At 36.3% G+C, this 18257-nt stretch overlaps 3 protein-coding genes, 2 long non-coding RNA genes and 1 pseudogene across 6 annotated transcripts; 3 read left to right on the forward strand and 3 right to left on the reverse strand.

Moving 5' to 3' along the window:
* Positions 1 to 684: 684 nt before the first annotated feature.
* Positions 685 to 4171, reverse strand: LOC104706539 (alkaline/neutral invertase E, chloroplastic). Its single transcript, XM_010422740.3, has 7 exons — positions 3825 to 4171; positions 2808 to 3471; positions 2402 to 2567; positions 2099 to 2310; positions 1524 to 2017; positions 1352 to 1400; positions 685 to 1189 (listed from the first exon to the last, which is right to left on the reverse strand). Exons 2-7 carry the CDS (start codon positions 3423 to 3425, stop codon positions 863 to 865), a joined length of 1866 nt encoding a protein of 621 aa, XP_010421042.1. The 5' UTR covers positions 3426 to 3471; positions 3825 to 4171; the 3' UTR covers positions 685 to 862.
* A 2471-nt stretch (positions 4172 to 6642) lies between these two features.
* LOC104709282 (UPF0481 protein At3g47200-like) lies at positions 6643 to 8488 on the reverse strand (annotated as a pseudogene).
* A 369-nt stretch (positions 8489 to 8857) lies between these two features.
* LOC104706540 (uncharacterized) lies at positions 8858 to 10903 on the forward strand. 2 transcript variants are annotated; one of them, XM_010422741.3, is made up of 4 exons: positions 8858 to 9071; positions 9408 to 9454; positions 9712 to 10008; positions 10125 to 10903. In XM_010422741.3, the coding sequence occupies exons 2-4, from the start codon at positions 9431 to 9433 to the stop codon at positions 10716 to 10718; spliced, it is 915 nt and encodes a 304-aa protein (XP_010421043.2). In that variant the 5' UTR covers positions 8858 to 9071; positions 9408 to 9430; the 3' UTR covers positions 10719 to 10903. The 2 variants fall into 2 exon arrangements, with proteins under 2 accessions (XP_010421043.2, XP_087317090.1); XM_087460964.1 differs by lacking the exon at positions 9712 to 10008.
* A 250-nt stretch (positions 10904 to 11153) lies between these two features.
* On the forward strand, positions 11154 to 12835 carry LOC147939750 (uncharacterized). Its single transcript, XM_087460965.1, has 2 exons — positions 11154 to 12405; positions 12610 to 12835. The coding sequence occupies exon 1, from the start codon at positions 11223 to 11225 to the stop codon at positions 12375 to 12377; it is 1155 nt and encodes a 384-aa protein (XP_087317091.1). The 5' UTR covers positions 11154 to 11222; the 3' UTR covers positions 12378 to 12405; positions 12610 to 12835.
* A 730-nt stretch (positions 12836 to 13565) lies between these two features.
* Positions 13566 to 16399, reverse strand: LOC147939751 (uncharacterized). The gene is made up of 2 exons (XR_015563075.1): positions 15303 to 16399; positions 13566 to 15192 (listed from the first exon to the last, which is right to left on the reverse strand). It is a non-coding gene; the product is annotated as an uncharacterized LOC147939751 (long non-coding RNA).
* LOC104706543 (uncharacterized) lies at positions 15452 to 17473 on the forward strand. The gene is made up of 3 exons (XR_754454.3): positions 15452 to 16905; positions 16995 to 17061; positions 17192 to 17473. It is a non-coding gene; the product is annotated as an uncharacterized LOC104706543 (long non-coding RNA).
* Positions 17474 to 18257: the final 784 nt, after the last annotated feature.

The following is an 18257-nucleotide window of genomic DNA, read 5'->3' on the forward strand; positions in this document are numbered from 1 at the left end:
CATTCAATTGTAAAGGTTTAACCTTCATTTAAAAATCTGTAATTTAATTCCTCACTTTAACACTTTTGTTTAACTCTGTGTAAAACGAAGTTCTTGGTCAAGATACAAATTCTTGTGAACAAAAGGACTCCAACCCTTGACTACAACTACATAGACAATGACAAATAGTACACGATGCCGACAGAAACAAAAATTGTCATACTCATTGTGCTACCGATTTTTTTTTTTTTTTTTTTTTCTTTCTCCACTTGCTACAAAGACATCTTGTTATATTCTAGTTAACATAACGGGGTAAATTTGCTAAAATGATTGTACTGTTTTCAACTACTGTATTTGGATAAATGACTAATTGGTACATTTCAGAGTATATAATCTTTACTTTTAACAAATTTCAGAGTATATTTCTCCCTGATATGTTTTTTATGTTTTATTTCAATTTTCTACAAATGAGCCACATGATTTGGCTATCTACTATGAATACAGTAACATAAATTACCGATAGATCCAGTTAAATGTCATTGAGGCTAGATAATAGCCTTGTCGGTTGAATTTAGTTCGATAGGGACCTAACACAAGTGGTTCTAGTTCTACAGCAAATTTGGATAGGTACTAGGTACAGTTTCTGGTTGGGTTAAGTTCAACGTGTTGGACCACTCCAACGAAATTAATGTAGTTCTCACCCACTTGAGCCAAAAACGCTTTTAATATAGGGAATAAAATAGCAGTATCCTTTTATGTAAGTTTCTAAGAGAGAGAGAGAGAGACTATTTACACAACAAATCCACGTTTTCGTACCATTCTGTTGAAGGTCCATGGCTCTATGGCTCTATGGCTCACTTTGAAAAAATAAAGTCTGAGCTTCTCATACAATAAATGGTTGTTGAGTCTTTTTGGGTCCTCTTGTCCTTCTCGGGTTAGCACTGATCATGCATGAGAATGCATTTGTCAAATCCGAATCCTCTTCACTAGTGAGGAACTTTGCCGCAGCTGGATTTGCCAAGAGGAGCTTGGCCACGAGGTAACCCGCAATGGACCAAGTCTGGTAAAGCCGTGCCTGTTTACCAATGAATCTTGCTCTTTTGGTGTCGTAGTACTCGGGCCATTTGTCTAGAGCAATCCGTCTCTCGGCTAACTCAACTGCCTTTTCTGCAATCTCTGGTCTACCCATTTTGATGCTTGCTACTGTCAGCTGAAACAAAGCAACATAGGATCCGGATTTAAAATATACATACAAATTTGGCTTTGGAATTCTCATTTATAAACCAAACTGATAATCTCGGTGTGCAATCAAATATGTAACAAAGTCAGGCCTAATTCAGTATACAAATCTCAAAACCAAAATGAAACTAACCTGCCACAACAAAGTTGGCCATGCACCTCCATTGTGATAAGACCAAGGACTGCAACAAAATCAAGCTGCTTAAGAAGATAATTTGGAAGTGTGGAAAAAATGTACTCAAACCTTTAAAACATCTATGATAATTCTTGATAATTCTTGATCATATGGGAGAGGGAGAAATTACGTGTTCTTTGGATCACTTCCGGTTATAATTCGCCATTCTTCACCTTCCATGGCAGGGTAACAAATCTTGAACGGCATGTCAGCTACAAGTTCTGCCCATTTGGCTTCGATAAAATCAAGAATTGCATGTGACTGCTCATTTGAAGCCAAACTACCCACTATAGACCAAAGGTTCCCAAGAGAAAAGAATCTGAAATCCATGTGAGCCGGTTGAAGGTTTCCTATCAGATATCCTCCTCTGTTGGGCATAAAGTCCACTAACCATGAAGGGATTTGATCTGGATATATGTTGAATTTATTGACAGCGTCGTAAGAGTATTCTTCTGTCTGGTAACGGTATATTTCATTGATTTTCTTCAGGTCCAACCAGTAGTATTCCCTGATGTGGAAATTTAATGCAACAAGACGATTGTTGAGAGCTCGGATTAGATCATCTGATCCATCCTCTGGTGTAAGCATCTCACGTGCACAGACCAACGCTGAATAAAAGAGTGCCTGCCAAAGTTAAAAAATAAAACGGTTTTGTAACTGCATAAACAGCTTCTTGTGCAAATTCAGATTGAAGGATCTGCTTACCTGAATCTCCAGGGGATGACCATGGATACCCATTCGACGGTCTATCATGCAGGAACCATCAGTGACTAATAGAGTAGGGAACATATCGAAACCATCAGCAAGACACAGCTTTAGGATCATTTTGATTCCGGTCTGCACATCAACTCTTTCCTGAACGGAAAGATCACCCGTGCATTTTCCATATGCTCTCAATAATATAATCCACCACAAGCCTGAGACAAAATGAAAAAGTGAGTCAAGTTATTCTTAAAGAAAACAACATAAAAAAATCCTTTTCACATAGGGAACTGAAGCTTCTCTTACCAGAATCAACTGGGGCAACACGTCCAATAGCTGCCTCCCCAAAATCAGGATCTAACACTTCTTCAGTCATTGAATCATCACCATCAAGAGGAACAGTTTTCACCTTGAAACTAGCAGGCATCAAACCTTGACCTGGGCTATGGCAATCCATGGTTTTCTCCCAACTCTGGTCAGGAACAAGTATAACGTCAGCTCTAACAAAACCCAAATAACTTCCAACATAAACAATCTACGTAGCCACAGAAAAATGTTACTAACAGCTACAGCAATTACAACCGTTTCTCCTTAACCACAAAACCATTTGACAATATCATGCTTCGATACATACTAATCATAATGAGTATCAATTGCTTTTCTTTACAAGAGCATTCAACTAAGTAAGAAAAACAGAGAAAGATTCAATCACCTGTAATTGGAGGGTGTAAAGGATGAAATTGCGAACAATATCATACTCTCCTTTAAGAAGAAAGGCAATCCCCGAGGGTATGAAATCACGAATAAAGACCTGATCATAGTTCAGAACACTAGTAGAGTTGGGGTCATTAGCAGCAATAGTTCCAATAGGACTGCCACAATAGAAAACAATAGACTGCCTCAATAGATCCCATGCTTCATCCTCAACAGATTTTGTTCCAGCTGACTGTACATTACCATTAGACGATACACTTCCATTAACAGGCAGAGGCTTCTCATCCAAGTCGCTTTTCAAATCACTAGCCAAACCGTCAGAAGGAGGAAGTAAGGTGGATCTGAGGGTCTCCTCAACATCATGTTTTTGGCATTTGCAAACCAACTTTTTACCTTTCAAAGCACAGTCTGGCCTATGAAATGAACCTCCTCCTCTCACACCGGAGTTTGATACTCTTGTAAACTCATGCGAGTTAGTACACCTTAAACCCCTTTTAGTTCTGCTAACGGGTTTAAAGGAGAGGTTTGGAGTTGAGTTGACAAAGAAAGAAGCAAGGTAACAAGACTGAGATAAAGATCCTAATGGAACACGTAGAACTGTCTCTGTAGCCGCCATTTTGAGGAATGGCTAGAAGAAATGACCAAACTTTAATCAATGATACCTGCAACAATTGGATAAGAAGAAGAGACATGAGAGAATCCAGAAGAAAAGAATCGAACTTTATATATATAAATGTCGAAACAATCCGACCCAGTATCAAAAAAATAAAAATCAAACTTTATGAAATCATCAAACCTAAATCATTGAATCATACAAAAATCTAAACTTTTTTCCAGATTTCGCTTAAATATTTAGAGAAAACACTACAGAACAAGTCCAATTTCAGTGTTCAATCATCAGAACCGGAGATTGCAAACAAAAAAAAAGCCATAGGTAGTCAAGGAAATGGATTAGTGTAAAAATGGGATTGAAGCATTCCATACGAAGAGATTAAACGAATGATAGGGGACTTACTTAGATGAGGATGATGATACAGATTCAGCTTCCGTGGGAGAGAGATATTATCAAAAAAAATATCCACAAAGGAGGAAGAGAGAATAAAAAAATCCGGTGAAGTGACGACTGGTCCAAAAACCCTTGCTTTCGAAACACGAGCTTACGCGTGTGAAACGACGACGTGTCTTAACTCTAAACACTTTAAATTTTTTTTTTTTTTTTTTTTTTTTTAATTCTTGCATCGTTTATAAAGGACCTCTATAATCTCCGATCCAAGCCTGATCTTGTGGCGCTATGTGTTTGGTGGATTGAGTTTGGCTGAGTTGAGTTGGCCACTTGACTCAGTGGATATTGATTGTTCAGTTGTTCTATGACTTCCAACCGTTGGACGATTATAGGGCGTTATGTGATTCTTCAAAACGGTTGTAATAAACTCGGTTAGTGTAGCACATTTTTTTCATATACTATATAGATATATTAATATGGATCATTGATTTTTACTCAATGAATCGTAGGTATTGATCCAAGGGAATTTAATAGAAACTACCACATTGCATACAAAAAGTTTTCAGAAATACCACATTTGATATTTCTATTCAAAAGTACCACAAATCAATTTTTCTAATATATTAGAAAGACAACACTGTCTGTGGAGAAAAAGAGAAACTGTCTGGCTTTTAATGTGATATGAGACCCATAATAACAATAATTATAAATATAAATTAAAAACAGAAAAAAAAATTCGGTGATGGAGATATTTATTTAAAGAACCTTTTTGTGGACCAAACGACAAATAAAAATAAATAATATAAATTTTGTCTATCAAAATATTATGTTTCGTCCACCGAACATTATACATATGAATAAGAAAATAGACAATTTTAAAACACAAAATTTCAAAAAAATAATGATTAATTTTAATGTAATTATTAACAACAATTTTTTTACTTCGGAAAACCCATATAAGTTGTCTTATATGTAAAGAGTATAAATATTGTCTACCGAATATTTTCTATGTTGTCTTTCAGAAATTTCAATGTTGTCCATTTTTATATCCATGGACAAGATTTATTTACTTCTAAAATTGTCTATATATATATATATATATATAAAGGTATGTAAACTTGTCCACTGTTAAGAAACTGGTCCACTGGTCCATGGATTTCGACGGAGAAACATGTCCATTAATTAAGTGGGAGAAAATGTGAATCAAGAAAACAAAATTAGAAATGCAAATTTAAACATATTTACCCAATAAAAACTAACAATCCTTATCAAAACAAGCTATACTGCTAAGAATCTTTTGTTTGGAAAATAGATCTATCTATCAAAACAAAAATTATACCTTTGAAACTCAAAAAGACATATCATCAAGTCTGAGAATGACGTTTCTAATCACAAAATTGATCTACAAATCTACAGAAATTGAACTCTTAGCTAAAATCTAGCAGATTTAAGTCTTAAAAAAATGAATGGAGTTTTAACAAAGGTGAAAAAGAGAAAGAGAAAGAGAGATAAAGAAAAAAAGATTGAGTGTCACAAAAGTGAGAGAGGGAGATGAGAGAGAAGGATAATAGAATACATGGTCACACATACCAATTATACTATTGTATCTTCAACTACATGAAGTATATGTATTATATGGCCACATGCATGAACTATATGACATCATGTGGTCAACACCATAAACATAAAATCCAGTACACCGGTGGACTGACTCCGGCGAAGACCAACATTGACTCCAGCGTTGACTAAATTTTTTTTATTAAAAATAATTATTTTAAATCATTAATGGTTTTTCATGATTAAAAAAACATATTCAATTCAATATCTAAATTTTTTATATATCTCTAATGTATTCATTCTTATAATTAGTTAATTTTTATTTTTAAATGTAAACTAATAGTTAAATAAAAATCATTGATAATTATTTTCAAGATGTAATATAAAGGCATTTGTAAAAATACTCTTATTCTATACCTTTTTGCAAACATACCCTCAAATCAAATATATTATTTTGCTAAAATCAATTTTTTTTGTATCTTTATCCTTTATATATTAGAAGTAAATATTGTGAGTTTATTTTGTTGTTGTTTACATGTTATTAAGAGTATCTAAATTTTATAGTAAAAGTATCTAAAATTTGTACAACATTTACCATGTAAACTTTAGAGTAAAGAGTCATATACTCAATCTTTTGCATATTATTTTTCTAATGAAAGTATTTGAATTTGATTTTATTGATTTTGTAGTATTTAAATAATCTGATTATCAATAATTGTTAATGATTTTTATTTAACCATTAATTTAGCTTTAAAAATAAAAATAACTAATTATAAGAATGAATACATTAGATATATATATATATATATATATATAAATATTTAGATATTGAATTGAATATGTTTTTTAATCATGAAAAAACAAAATGTTTATATATAATATTTATTGTTTTTGTTTTTTATTAGAAAAAAAAAATATTTTTTTTGGTCAACGCCGGAGTTAACGTCGGTCTTCGCCCGAGTCAGTTGACCAGTGTACTGGATTTTATGTTTATGGTGTTAACCTCATAACGTTATATAGTTCATGCATGTGGCCATGTAATACATATAGTTCGTGTAGTTGAAGATACAATAGTATAATTGGTATATGTGACCATGTATTCTATTATACTTCATGTAGTTAGCCATCTTTTTTCCGGAAAAAAATAAATGTTTTTGTTTAGTTTTGGCTGAAGGTATTATGATCATTTTAATTAATGCTTATGGTATTATAGAAAAGAGTTTTGGAATGTGGTATTTGGGAAAAACAAAATGAAATTGAAAACACCAACAAGAATAATATAAGATCAGTTGGAGTCAGAGCCATGGGTGAAAGTGCAACATCAATTAGAGCCAAGACAGGATTAGGTTTTGATGAAGCCAGAGAACTACCACTATGTCACCAAATCAATTTTTGGGAGGACGAAAATAAGCAAAGGCTGCTGAAGAACGTTTGGGCTATGGTGAGAAGAAGAAGAATTATAGCTGCAGAAGATGATAGAGTCCTCCATGGAGTCCTGTGTATTTTGAACTTGTTCACCCCGTCGAACACATTAGCCAAGTAACTCTTAGAAAGAGACAATGCAAATGACTTTTTCCTATGCTCTTGAAGAACATAGTAACTTCCTCACTGGTTCCAAAATAGTTCTCTATAATCCCTTTCTCGCATAAGAACAGTGTATCCTTTTCTCTGTCTTTGAGGCAACTCATGAAAGTAATTTGGCTTTAAAAAAAAAGAAGATCTTGTTTATAAAGAATAACTCTCTTTATTTATGTTTAGAAAATACCTCTCTCAAAATTAAACACTCTCTTTATTTATTAAGCTCTCTCTCTAATTTCATTTCAATGTCACAACTCAGCACTTGATATATATAGAGGCTATCTTATTCCTATTCCTATTAGGACATATAACTAGATAACTCCTAATTCTAATTGAGATTGTCTTGAGCCTCTCTCTCTTATCCTTATCTCTCCATTGTAAGGATAATTTGGACTCTAAGCTTCAAAGCTTATCCAACAAGATTGTCATCTCCGTGGTACATGTCATGTTAAACTGCTCAAAGGCAACGCTGTTGGATATAAGAGAGCTAATAAAATCATAAAAGACTAGTAGTGGTATTTCAAGCAGACCGTTCTTGAAACATATGTCCAACGGTGTATCTACATTCTTCCTCAGCTGGAATTTTATCCCTCGGGTTCGAAGCTTTTTGGCCGACACAATCAGATTAAGAAAAGGGCGAAGAGGAAGAGGTGGAGGAGATGGAGGAGGAGGAGGAGGACGAAGAGGAGTAAGAGAAGTACTCCTCGATGATGTTTCCACTCTAGTTCTAGCCTTTGAACAACATATCTTACCGAGACAATGTTCTTGAATTTTTTCCCCGAGGACAACTAAACATATTGATGCAGCATTGTGTTGGAGGGGTTGGTGAAGACCGTCCGAGTATGAAAGTCTTACGAAAGAGATCAAGAAGATGTTTCGCTCAAAGATTATGGTTTTGTGCCCAAAACCCTTTTGGTTTTCTAATGGTATAGTCGAAGAAATTGAAGGCTAGCTTTTTTAAGCTAATGGATGGATCTAACTTCGATGTCTCTAGAAGATGGGTAAGAAGAAAGAGAGGAACCTGGTTTTCGAGAAGGAGAAGATCTCTTCTTAGTGTCGGCAGTATCCATCTCAGCTTGAAAATGGGATCTTCGACCGTATTGTATCCAATCTTATGTGAAATCACAAGGAACAACATAAGAATGAAACAACCATCGAGAACCATGAGATCAGTGAGCTCTTGTTTATTGTATTTAAAAGTTTCAGAATAAGAATCTTTGATCTCGTCTTCCAACCCCCGGACAACATTGACCAAGTCACTTAGACCAACACCTATATTCCGAGTCTTTGAAACAAAGAACTCCAAATATACTTGCTTGTGCTCCTCAATCATCTCGAGATGATTTTTATCAGTGCAATGGTGATAAGGGCCGATTGAGAGGATCTTGGGTGCATAGGTTGTGTCATTGGTCTGTGTGATAGAGTGGGCAACTCGGTAGATGGAACAAGAAGTTCTACCTGATGATCCCTTTAGAAGACTTGGTTGGATCACGTTTTTTAAGAGCAAGGAAGCTTTCTCTTCTTTGTCTACCATTGTTCTATACTTTTGTCAAATTATTGGCTCCAAGACAACGATCCACCTTAATAATTTTAAGAGCAAGGAATCAACAAACACTTTTGTCTAGAGAAGCATATTAGTGAAAACAAGTCAATAGGTAGGTGGCTATTAGTGGGTAATTAATTCTCTAATATTTTACTATGGTGTTGTTCGTTTGGTGTGTTAGATGCAGTATCTAGATGCAGATACAGATTATTGTTTGTTTAGTCATAATTAAGAAATAAATTGAATGCAATATCTAGATTCGTTTTAAAAACTCATCCAAAAAAATTTGAAATTCTGGATGAGATTTTTGTGAGAGTTTGGCTACAGTAAACTCATCCAAACATTATAAATGACTAAAATACCCCTAATTTTAATTCCCCTAAATTCTAACATTTACAAACCCTAAATTCTCTCTGCTCGACTCCATCGTATGAGCTTTGTTTCGTTCTCCAACCACAAGACCTCGACTCCATTGTAGAAGCTCCACCATTGCTCGAATCCATTGCTTGCAGCTTCGTTTCGATTCTCCACCATAGAAGAAGCTCGCAGCTCTGGTTCCGATTCTCCAGCTCACAGAACTCGTAAGTCTTTTGTTGTTGATGGTTTGATTTTTTTTTTCAATTCGTGTTGCAGCAGAAGCAAACTGTTGATTTTTTCCACTTGGGTGTTTATGAAACCATGAGATAGAGCTCTTGTTCTTATGAATTTTGCTATCTCTGATTTTTTCCATTTGGGTGTTTATGAAACCATGAGATTTAGCTTAGAGGTTTTGAAGAGATGTGTTATCTATGATATTTTCCATTTGCGTGTTTATGAAACAATGAATTTAACTTGTGTTCTTAAGAGATTTAGCTTGTGCTCTTAAGAGATTTGCTATCTATGAATGAGGTTTGTGACTTTACTTATTTCAAATGCAGGTTGTGCAATCAAAGAGTAAACGATGACATCTGTACCAGGCAGTGATGTAAGTATCCTCTTCTACTTCTCTGCAACTTATGTTTGTGATTTGTGATCCGATTTATGTGTCTTCAGTTGTAGTTAGTATGGTCTTTGTGATTTGTGATTGCTTTATGTGTTTATACTCTACTATGTTTAGCCTTTGCCTTATGTATCTTGTGATGGGTTTGTGATTGCTTTATGTGTTTATACTCTATCTATGTTTAGCCTTTGCTTTATGTATCTTGTGATGGGTTTGTAATTTGTGATTGATTTATGGCTTAGAATCTAATATGGAGTGATGAACAAAGCCGTTTTTATCTTGAACTTCGACTTGAAGAGAATCTAAAAGGCAATATAAGAAACCACATAGTGAATGAAGCTGGGAAACAAACGATTACATCCAAGTTCTATGATGCATTTGGTGAAAAGCATAATTGGAAAAAATTTAGGAGCAAGTTTAATACGTGTAAGAAGCAATACACAACTTTCAGGAAATTGACTCATAATAGAACTGGAATGAGCTATTATCCCAATGGGTCCATAGACATGAGTGATGATTGGTGGGATGAGCGTTGTAAGGTATATAGCTTCCTCTTTAGAATTTTTCTTCTTCTTCTGTGGTCTCTAGTTATTCTTCTGTGGTCTCTAGTTTATCTTCGGAGGATGATGAAACTTAAGTATAATTTTTATTTTAGGAGTGGCCTGGAGCTAGAAAGATAAAGGATAAACCAGTACCAAACACTGATTTAATGGAAAAAATGTTTGGGTCAGTTCATATAACTGGAGCTGAGGGTTGGAGTGCTCAACAGGGTGAAAACCATTTAGACAACAACATGATGTTAGATGACGATGAGGCTGCTGAATCAAGACAAGAACATGATGCTCCCGCAGCTTCCAATGCTCCTGCAGCTTCCAATTCTCCTGCAGCTTCCAATGCTCCTGCAGCTTCTAATGTACCAAAGTATCCTCGAAAAAGACGTGCAGGACAAGCTGTGGAAGGACAAGCAGTGGCAGATGTGATAAGGGATAGTATTCAATCACGTGATGAGATACTTACCTACAAGAATCAACTCATGGAGAGTCACCCTGACTATAGTTGTAGTCAGCTTAGGGCTATGAGGGTTTTAAATTCTCTGTCTAGTATAAGAATGTGGTCTCCATTGTTCAAAGCAGCTATGAAACATCTCAAGGAAGACGCTACCAACCGTCAAACGTTCATAAGCTTTGAAGATGATGAGAACAAAGTTCTTTACTTGGAGTTTGAGACTGGTGAAAGCAGAGACTGGTGAAAGCAGAGACTGGTGAAAGCAGAGACTGGTGAAACATAATCTGTAGTTTTTTTTTTTTTTTAGTTTGGTGTGTAGAGAATCTGTAGTTTGGTGTGTTTGGTGTGTATGACTTTGATAAGAACATAATCTGTCTTATTACTTATATGCTCATTCTCTTCTTCTCTCGTTTGGCTCGTTGTTCTCTCTATCTCATAAACTTTGTTCTCTCTACTCTGTTCTCTCTATCTCATAATGTTTGGTGTGTTTGGTGTTTTATCAATACAAACTTTGTTCTCTCTATCTCATAAACTTTGTTCTCTCGTTTGGCTTGTTGTTCTCTCTACTTCTTATTACTTATATGCTCATTCTCTTCTTCTCTCGTTTGGCTCGTTGTTCTCTTCTTATTACATAAACTTTGTTTGTTTTGTTATCAACCATCAGTTTCTTTTGCTTTTATTGCAGGATACATTTAGACCATCATTTGAGGATGATGACCTCGACTTGATATTAGAGGAAGAAGAACATATGTATTCTGCAATACAAGAAGTTTATGGAGTTAATACTAATAGAGAGATGCACAGGACAGATCGAGGTGGAGGTTGGCGTCGGGTGCAACGGTTTATGCATGAGTCTGAGAAACAATGTTTTGATATCCTCCGAATGAATCAAGGTACATTTCTGAGTTTATGTCAGGTGCTATCACAGAAATATAAACTTGAAAAATCATGCCATGTCTATCTTGAAGAGAGTGTAGCAATGTTTATTGAAATGGTGGCACAAGATGTAACAGTCCGGGTCTTAGCTGAACGATATCAGCATTCTTTGGATACAGTAAAAAGAAAGCTAGATGATGTTTTAGCGGTTCTGTTGAAGCTTGCAGCAGATATAGTGAAGCCATCCAGAGGTGAGTTTGCAAAACCTAGTCCTAAACTAGTAAAAGATAGTAGGTATTGGCCTTTTTTTGAAAACTTCATTGGTGCTTTGGATGGCACTCATATATCTGTTCGCCCTCCATCTAATAGTGCGGAAGCATATAGAGGTAAAAAATCTGAACCAACAATGAATGTTCTAGTGATCTGTAACTTTAGCATGAGATTTATATTTGCTTATGTTGGAGTACCTGGTAGAGCACATGACACTAAGGTTTTAACACATTGTGCTACTCATGAACCTTCCTTCCCTCATCCACCAAATGGCAAGTACTATCTAGTAGACTCAGGTTACCCAACTAGAACCGGTTATCTAGGGCCTCATCGTAAAGCTAGGTATCATCTTGATCTGTTTGCAAGGGGAGGACCACCTACTAGCACTAGAGAGCTGTTTAACCGTAGACATTCTAGTTTGCGTTCTATGATAGAGAGAACATTTGGTGTTTGGAAAGCAAAGTGGAGGATTTTAGATAGGAAACATCCTAAGTATGAGCTGAAAAAGTGGATAAAGATTGTGACAGCAACTATGGCACTTCACAACTTTATTCGAGATTCACACTTTGAAGACCGTGACTTTGCTTATTGGGAGATGGTAGATTATTATGAGAATCATGGTGACCAAGCTGTAGAAAATGAAGAAGAAGGTAACATTGAACATACTCCATACATTCCAACTGGTGATAGAGCAATGGAGACTCTCCGTGATGTTATAACTGAAAAGGTAGGAAGAGGACGTCAACTTCCGTTTTAGCATCACAACAGTTTCACAAAATACTATGGTACGACACTCCTTTCATTGATTCTTGTGTTTGTTTTGATTCTTCCGTATTACCATCAATTAGACTTTCGTTGATTGTTTTTATGGCTTTGTTTGGTCAATATTGGAGAGGTTTTTATGACACTAGTACTTGATATTGTTCACATACCATGGTAAAGATGTGAATGTCTAATTGATGGCTTATGATGAGTTCTGATTGTTGCAGGGGAACCATGGCACTCTTGTCTCAAAGAGGAGGATGTCTAATTGATGGCTTATGATGAGTTGTGATTGTTGCAGGGGAACCATGGCACATTGAGAGAAGTGGACACTTATTTTTCAAATTCATAGCACACTCATATTGTTGTGTTTGTTCAATTCGATGGACCACTTTTGAATTTGTTATCTTCTAAACGTAAAACATATTTTGAACAAATTCATGTTTTAGAAAATTACTATAAGTTTTTGTTGGATCCTATTAAAGTTATTAAAGTTATTTTTGGTGTTATTTTAGAAACAAAATACATGCTTAATGTGTTTTGTGTTATTTTAGAAAATACATGTTTAATGTTAATTGATATAACCAAAATATTTTTTATAGTGTATTTTTAAATCATAAAAGATGATTTCATTTTTAAATATTTATTAGATGTTTATTTAAATTTTATAAAAAAATTATTTAACTATAAACATAACCAAAATCACTAAACCACAAAATGAAGGGTATTTTTGTCATTTTCATGTATTGTATCTAGATATCTATACCAGATTACAAAACAAACATAGTTTGTTCTAGATACAATTTCTGGATGAATTAAACCAAAAACACAAACGAACAATATCTGGATGCTGCGTCTAAATACTGCGTCCAGATACTAAATCCAAATATTGCGTCTAGATCACGAAACGAACAACATCTATATCTATTATCCGGATCCAGATGCAGTTATATCGTGTCAGTCTAAAATTCATGATATTATAATTGGATCCACCTGAACCAAAGAGTCAAATATAAATAAAGACGCGATTGGTTTTTGGATTTATTGTAGAAGTTGCTACCGTCCACGGTGTAAATTTTTTAATTTCGTTGTAATAAAAACAGTCTCCCTCTTTTCACCAAAAATATTAGTGTACATATCTCTTAAGTTTTGCTATATTGTATTGTTGCTTTTTCTTAATATGTTAGTTATGATTATTATTTTTATTCTCATTCTCAAAACCAATTAAAGATACATGGATGTGTCGACAGCTTAGTCATATAGCTTGTCATTACAAGTCAGTTGTCATTGTTGGTCGGTACACTCTAATTTGAAGCACCAGAACAGTTTGCGACATTTCTCATTGGTAGTCGTAGATGCATAGCATTCTCTTCGGTTTTCGACATTTCTTAAGTTGCTTCCGACAGAACATTCTCGTCATCAAGACTTCGAAGTCCACTCAGGGGGTTGCAGAGGGCTGCAAAATTGTTTGGATTCCTGTGGGTTGACGGCCCTCCCAGCTCATGGACCCATTTATACCTGGTGGAACCACCAAGAAAGCACCCCAGTCGCAGAGAAGTTAGACAGAATGATGGAAAATTTTCAATGGTTAGCATACTACCATAACTCAATAGCCACATTTGAGGAGCCTCTTTTCTCTAACCACGCTTCTGCATGTATTCGGTTTCAGGAAAGGGGGCCAAGGGTTGTCAGACCTTTTTGGTTCAAGCATCACTATATGCAACACGAGATTTTTCTCCAGCTTGTGCAAGATAACTGAGCATCTTATGAGGAATCAGGCTCTCCAATGATGCATATAAGTAGGAAATTAAAAAAGCTGAAGGGTAAACTGCGTGAGCTCAACAGATCAGCTTTCTCTGGGCTTGAAAACAGAGTCAGAGTGGCCCTCACAGACCTGAATCTGCTCAAGAGATCGTATTCTCAGCACCCACTCTTGAAGCTGCAGTGTTTGAACAGAAAGCTTACCTAACCTTGCAAAAGCTTGCTCAGGCCGAGGCTACCTTCCTCCACCAGAAATCAGGGCTTAAGTGGATCTCAGATGGTGATGAAAACACGAGTTTCTTTCACAAGAATGTGGTTGTAAAACAAGCGTACAACGAGATAAAGAGACTTCGCCTTAACGATGGTTCGGTGATCACATACAAAAGCTCTATCAAAGACGCTTGTGTGGCCTATTATACCTCCCTTTTTGGCTCCTCAAGATCCCCTCCATGTCTGAAAGCCTGTATTCAGTCAATCCACCCTTTCAGATGTAATGATCTTCAAAGAGAAAGTCTGACGAGAGCATTTACTCCGGCTGAAATCAAAGCGGAATTCTTTTCTCTCGCAAGTAACAAAGCGCATGGTCCAGACGGATACACCGATGAGTTCTTCAGGCATTGTTTGGGTATTGTTTGGGAGGATATCACGGCTGCAGTTCAAAGTTTCTTCACTTAAGGAAAAATGGAGCCAAGCTGGAACTCTACAGCGGTGACGATGATTGCTAAGGTAACAAATGCAGAGACGGTAGCCCAATATAGGCCTATCACATGTCTTAATGCGACTTACAAGGTCATTTCTAAACTGTTGGCTAGGCGCATTCAAAACCTCTTACCAGATATGATTCAGTAAAACTAGACAGCTTTCATCAAGGAGAGGCAAATTGTTGAGAACGTTTTACTGGCCTCTGAGCTTGTGCAGGGATATAATAAGCCTGGGATCTCCAAGAGAGGAATGCTTAAAATTGATATGCAGAAGGCTTTTGACTATATTGAATGGTCTTTCATTATCGACATTCTGGTTGCGGCAAACTTCCCTCCAAAGTACATCAACTGTATTAGTCAATACATCAAAACAACAAGATTTTCAATCTCAGTCAATGGGGAGCTCTGCGGATATTTCAAAGGCCAAAAAGGTCTCCGTCAAGGAGATCCCATCTCACCATATCTATTTGTGATAGGCATGGATATATTCTCCAGGTTGCTTGATCTGCGCTTCCAATCTGGTCAAATAGGATACCATCCCAAGGCAACTAATCCTGATGTCACCCACCTCATATTTACTGATGATGTGATGGTATTCTTTGATGGCGAACACTTCTCCCTGCAGACTCGATAGTGTCTTTGCTTGACTACTTCTCCAGCATTTCTGGTCTCATCTTGAACAGGAATAAAACAAAGATGTTCTTGGTTGGCTTGTCTACATCGGATAAGACTTCGCTCAGTTCTGGATTTGGTTTTTCTTTTGGAACTCTTCCAGTCTGATACCTTGGGCTCCCCTTGCTCCCGAATCCGCTTACTTGATCTGACTGTGAACCACTGGTGCAAAGAATCCGACAAAAACTGAACTCCTGGAAGAACAAGCACCTCTCTTATGCAGGTAGACTTCAATTACTAACCTCAGTAATCCAGAACATTGTCGCTTACTGGTGTGCGGCCTTCATCTTGCCAGCAAAGTGCATCAAAGATATTGAGAAACTATGCAGAAAGCTTAGAGATACCGCCAAACTTTTTCTTTCCTGTAGTGTCGGTGATGGTCGCTCCTGTTCTTTCTGGTTTGACAATTGGACTCCCTTTGGAGATCTATTCATTTTCCTGGGAACTGAAGGACATCAAAGTTTGGGTCTTTCTTTAGACTCCACTGTTGCAAATGCCAGAACAAATAATGGATGGAACTTCAGGGGTGCCCGTTCCCGCAACACAAAGCTGCTCTTTAGTTACCTCTTCGAAATTGAACTGAATGGCAATGTGAAAGACGTTTATCTCTGGGCCAGATCTTCAGGTGATCCTCAAGACCGGTTCAGCTTTTCTGATACCTGGAAGATTTGCAAGGCCCCTTCACCAGAGGTCTCCTGGCACAAGCAAGTCTGGTTCCCAGGTGCTATCCCCAAATACTCATTCATCATGTGGTTATGTTGTCTCGATAGAATGCCGAGTCTATCTAGACTAAGAAACTGGGGAATCGTGGAGGATGATACTTGTCCTCTCTGCGAGATCTATTTTGAAACGAGGGACCACCTTTTTTAAGATGTCTGTATACATTTGATTTGTGGAGATGGTGTTTGGCTAAGATGACAATCCCTTTCACCGATTTTAACACTTGGGACAGACTACTCTTTTGGTTGCAAGCTCCTTCAACCGATAATCGTGTATACACTATGAAGCTCTTGGTTGCATAGGCCGTCGTGTACACAATATGGCATGAAAGTAACACGCGTTTATACACCAACACCCGCACTCCGGTGGAAGGTATCTTCTCTCACCTTGACAAAAGGATTCGAAACACCTGCCTAGCTAGGAATAACAAACCAAAGCTCCAAGGCCTCTTTGAGATATGGTTTCGAAGCTACTCTACCTAATTTTCTTTTTTCTTTATTTGGTCCATGTACCGGGTTTGTTCATCCCAGTTTTTCGTTGTCGCTAAGGCACCTTGTACCCTAAACTATGATCTATCATATAAAATCAGAAGTTTTATTTTAAAAAAGTCGTAGATGCATGAAGACGAAGACTTAATGGAGGATTTGAGAAACAAAGGTGGAAAATATGGTAAGTATTTATTTTGCTTTTGTCATTAGCGCTTAATTACGCTTATATAAGAATATTTCAAGAACACTAATGAATTGTTTGATGTCCAGGTAACTTAGTGAATATTGTGATTCCACGACCTATCCAAGTAATGATCCCACACCAGGAGTTGGAAAGGTTCGGTATATCAGTTCACTTTTTCTCTTTTAAAATAGTTTTAATCAGTTTTGGCTATCCTATGTATGAAAGATTTTTTTAAAGACTCTCAACTAAGTCCTATGTATTCTAATGATGTACGCAACTGCAGGTTTTCTTCGAGTATGCGAATGTGGATGATGCATCAATGGCTAGACTGGGGATGAATGAAAGATTTCTTTTTGTCTTTATCTATTTTTATTGTTTTTAACGGATTAAAACTGACTACACCCAATCCGATTGAAGCCTGCCTCTATGGTGCTTTGTGTTTGGTGGATTGATTTTGGCTAAGTTTGGTTGGTCCCATGACTCGACAGTTTTGGTTAGTGTGAAACATTCAAAATAGTAATAACGGTTGTTGTTGCAAAAATAAACAATGTTTAAATTGTGAAAATTGGAAAACGAAAATATACATATAAAAGAATTACACAAATTAATGTCAAATACTTTGATTTTTTTAATAACATGTCTCTTTAAATTTTGCAATATCATTATTGTTAACATAGAGATACATCATTAGACACTTTGAGTTCTCTCTTTCAAGTTTTCTAACAATCTGTACTTTTATATTCACATATGCAAGTGGTGTTTGTCCTGAGGTGATTGCCCCCTGTTACAGTAACCATGGATATCCACAGCTCGGTCATATAGCATTTCATCGCAAATCGTTTGACATTGTTGGTTCGTACACCCTAATCTGATGAACCTGAATGATTTGCGACATTGCTCACAATGGTAGTGGCAAATGCATGAACCTTCCTCATCACAATAACTTCCAATCGAACCCTTAACCGACGATGAACACCTTGCAGCACAGTCTGCACATGATCCTCCTAGTGGAGTGTCACACACATCCGCATTTGCTATTTCGTTTAATAAAATTCCTATTTGGTGATAATTTTTTGAAAATCAAGTTTTATTTTTAAAAAATATTAAGGGTGCAAAAAGTTGCATTTAGTTGAATGATTACAAAAATTTGAGTTTAACAAAAAAAGTTGAATATCATTCAACTCACTCCTCTACGAAATAGTAGATGAATATGTGGAACAATTTTTTTTTATAATTTGTTCATTTTCAGTTTTTTTGGTTGACTGAGTTGAATAATTTTTCAACTTATTCATCTCAAATGGTAAAAAATGAGATGAATAGTCATTCAACTCTTCCAAAATCTTATTTTG

Source organism: Camelina sativa, chromosome 8, assembly GCF_030686135.1.
Source record: "Camelina sativa cultivar CO46 ecotype springtype chromosome 8, ASM3068613v1".
Classification (NCBI taxonomy): domain Eukaryota; kingdom Viridiplantae; phylum Streptophyta; class Magnoliopsida; order Brassicales; family Brassicaceae; genus Camelina; species Camelina sativa.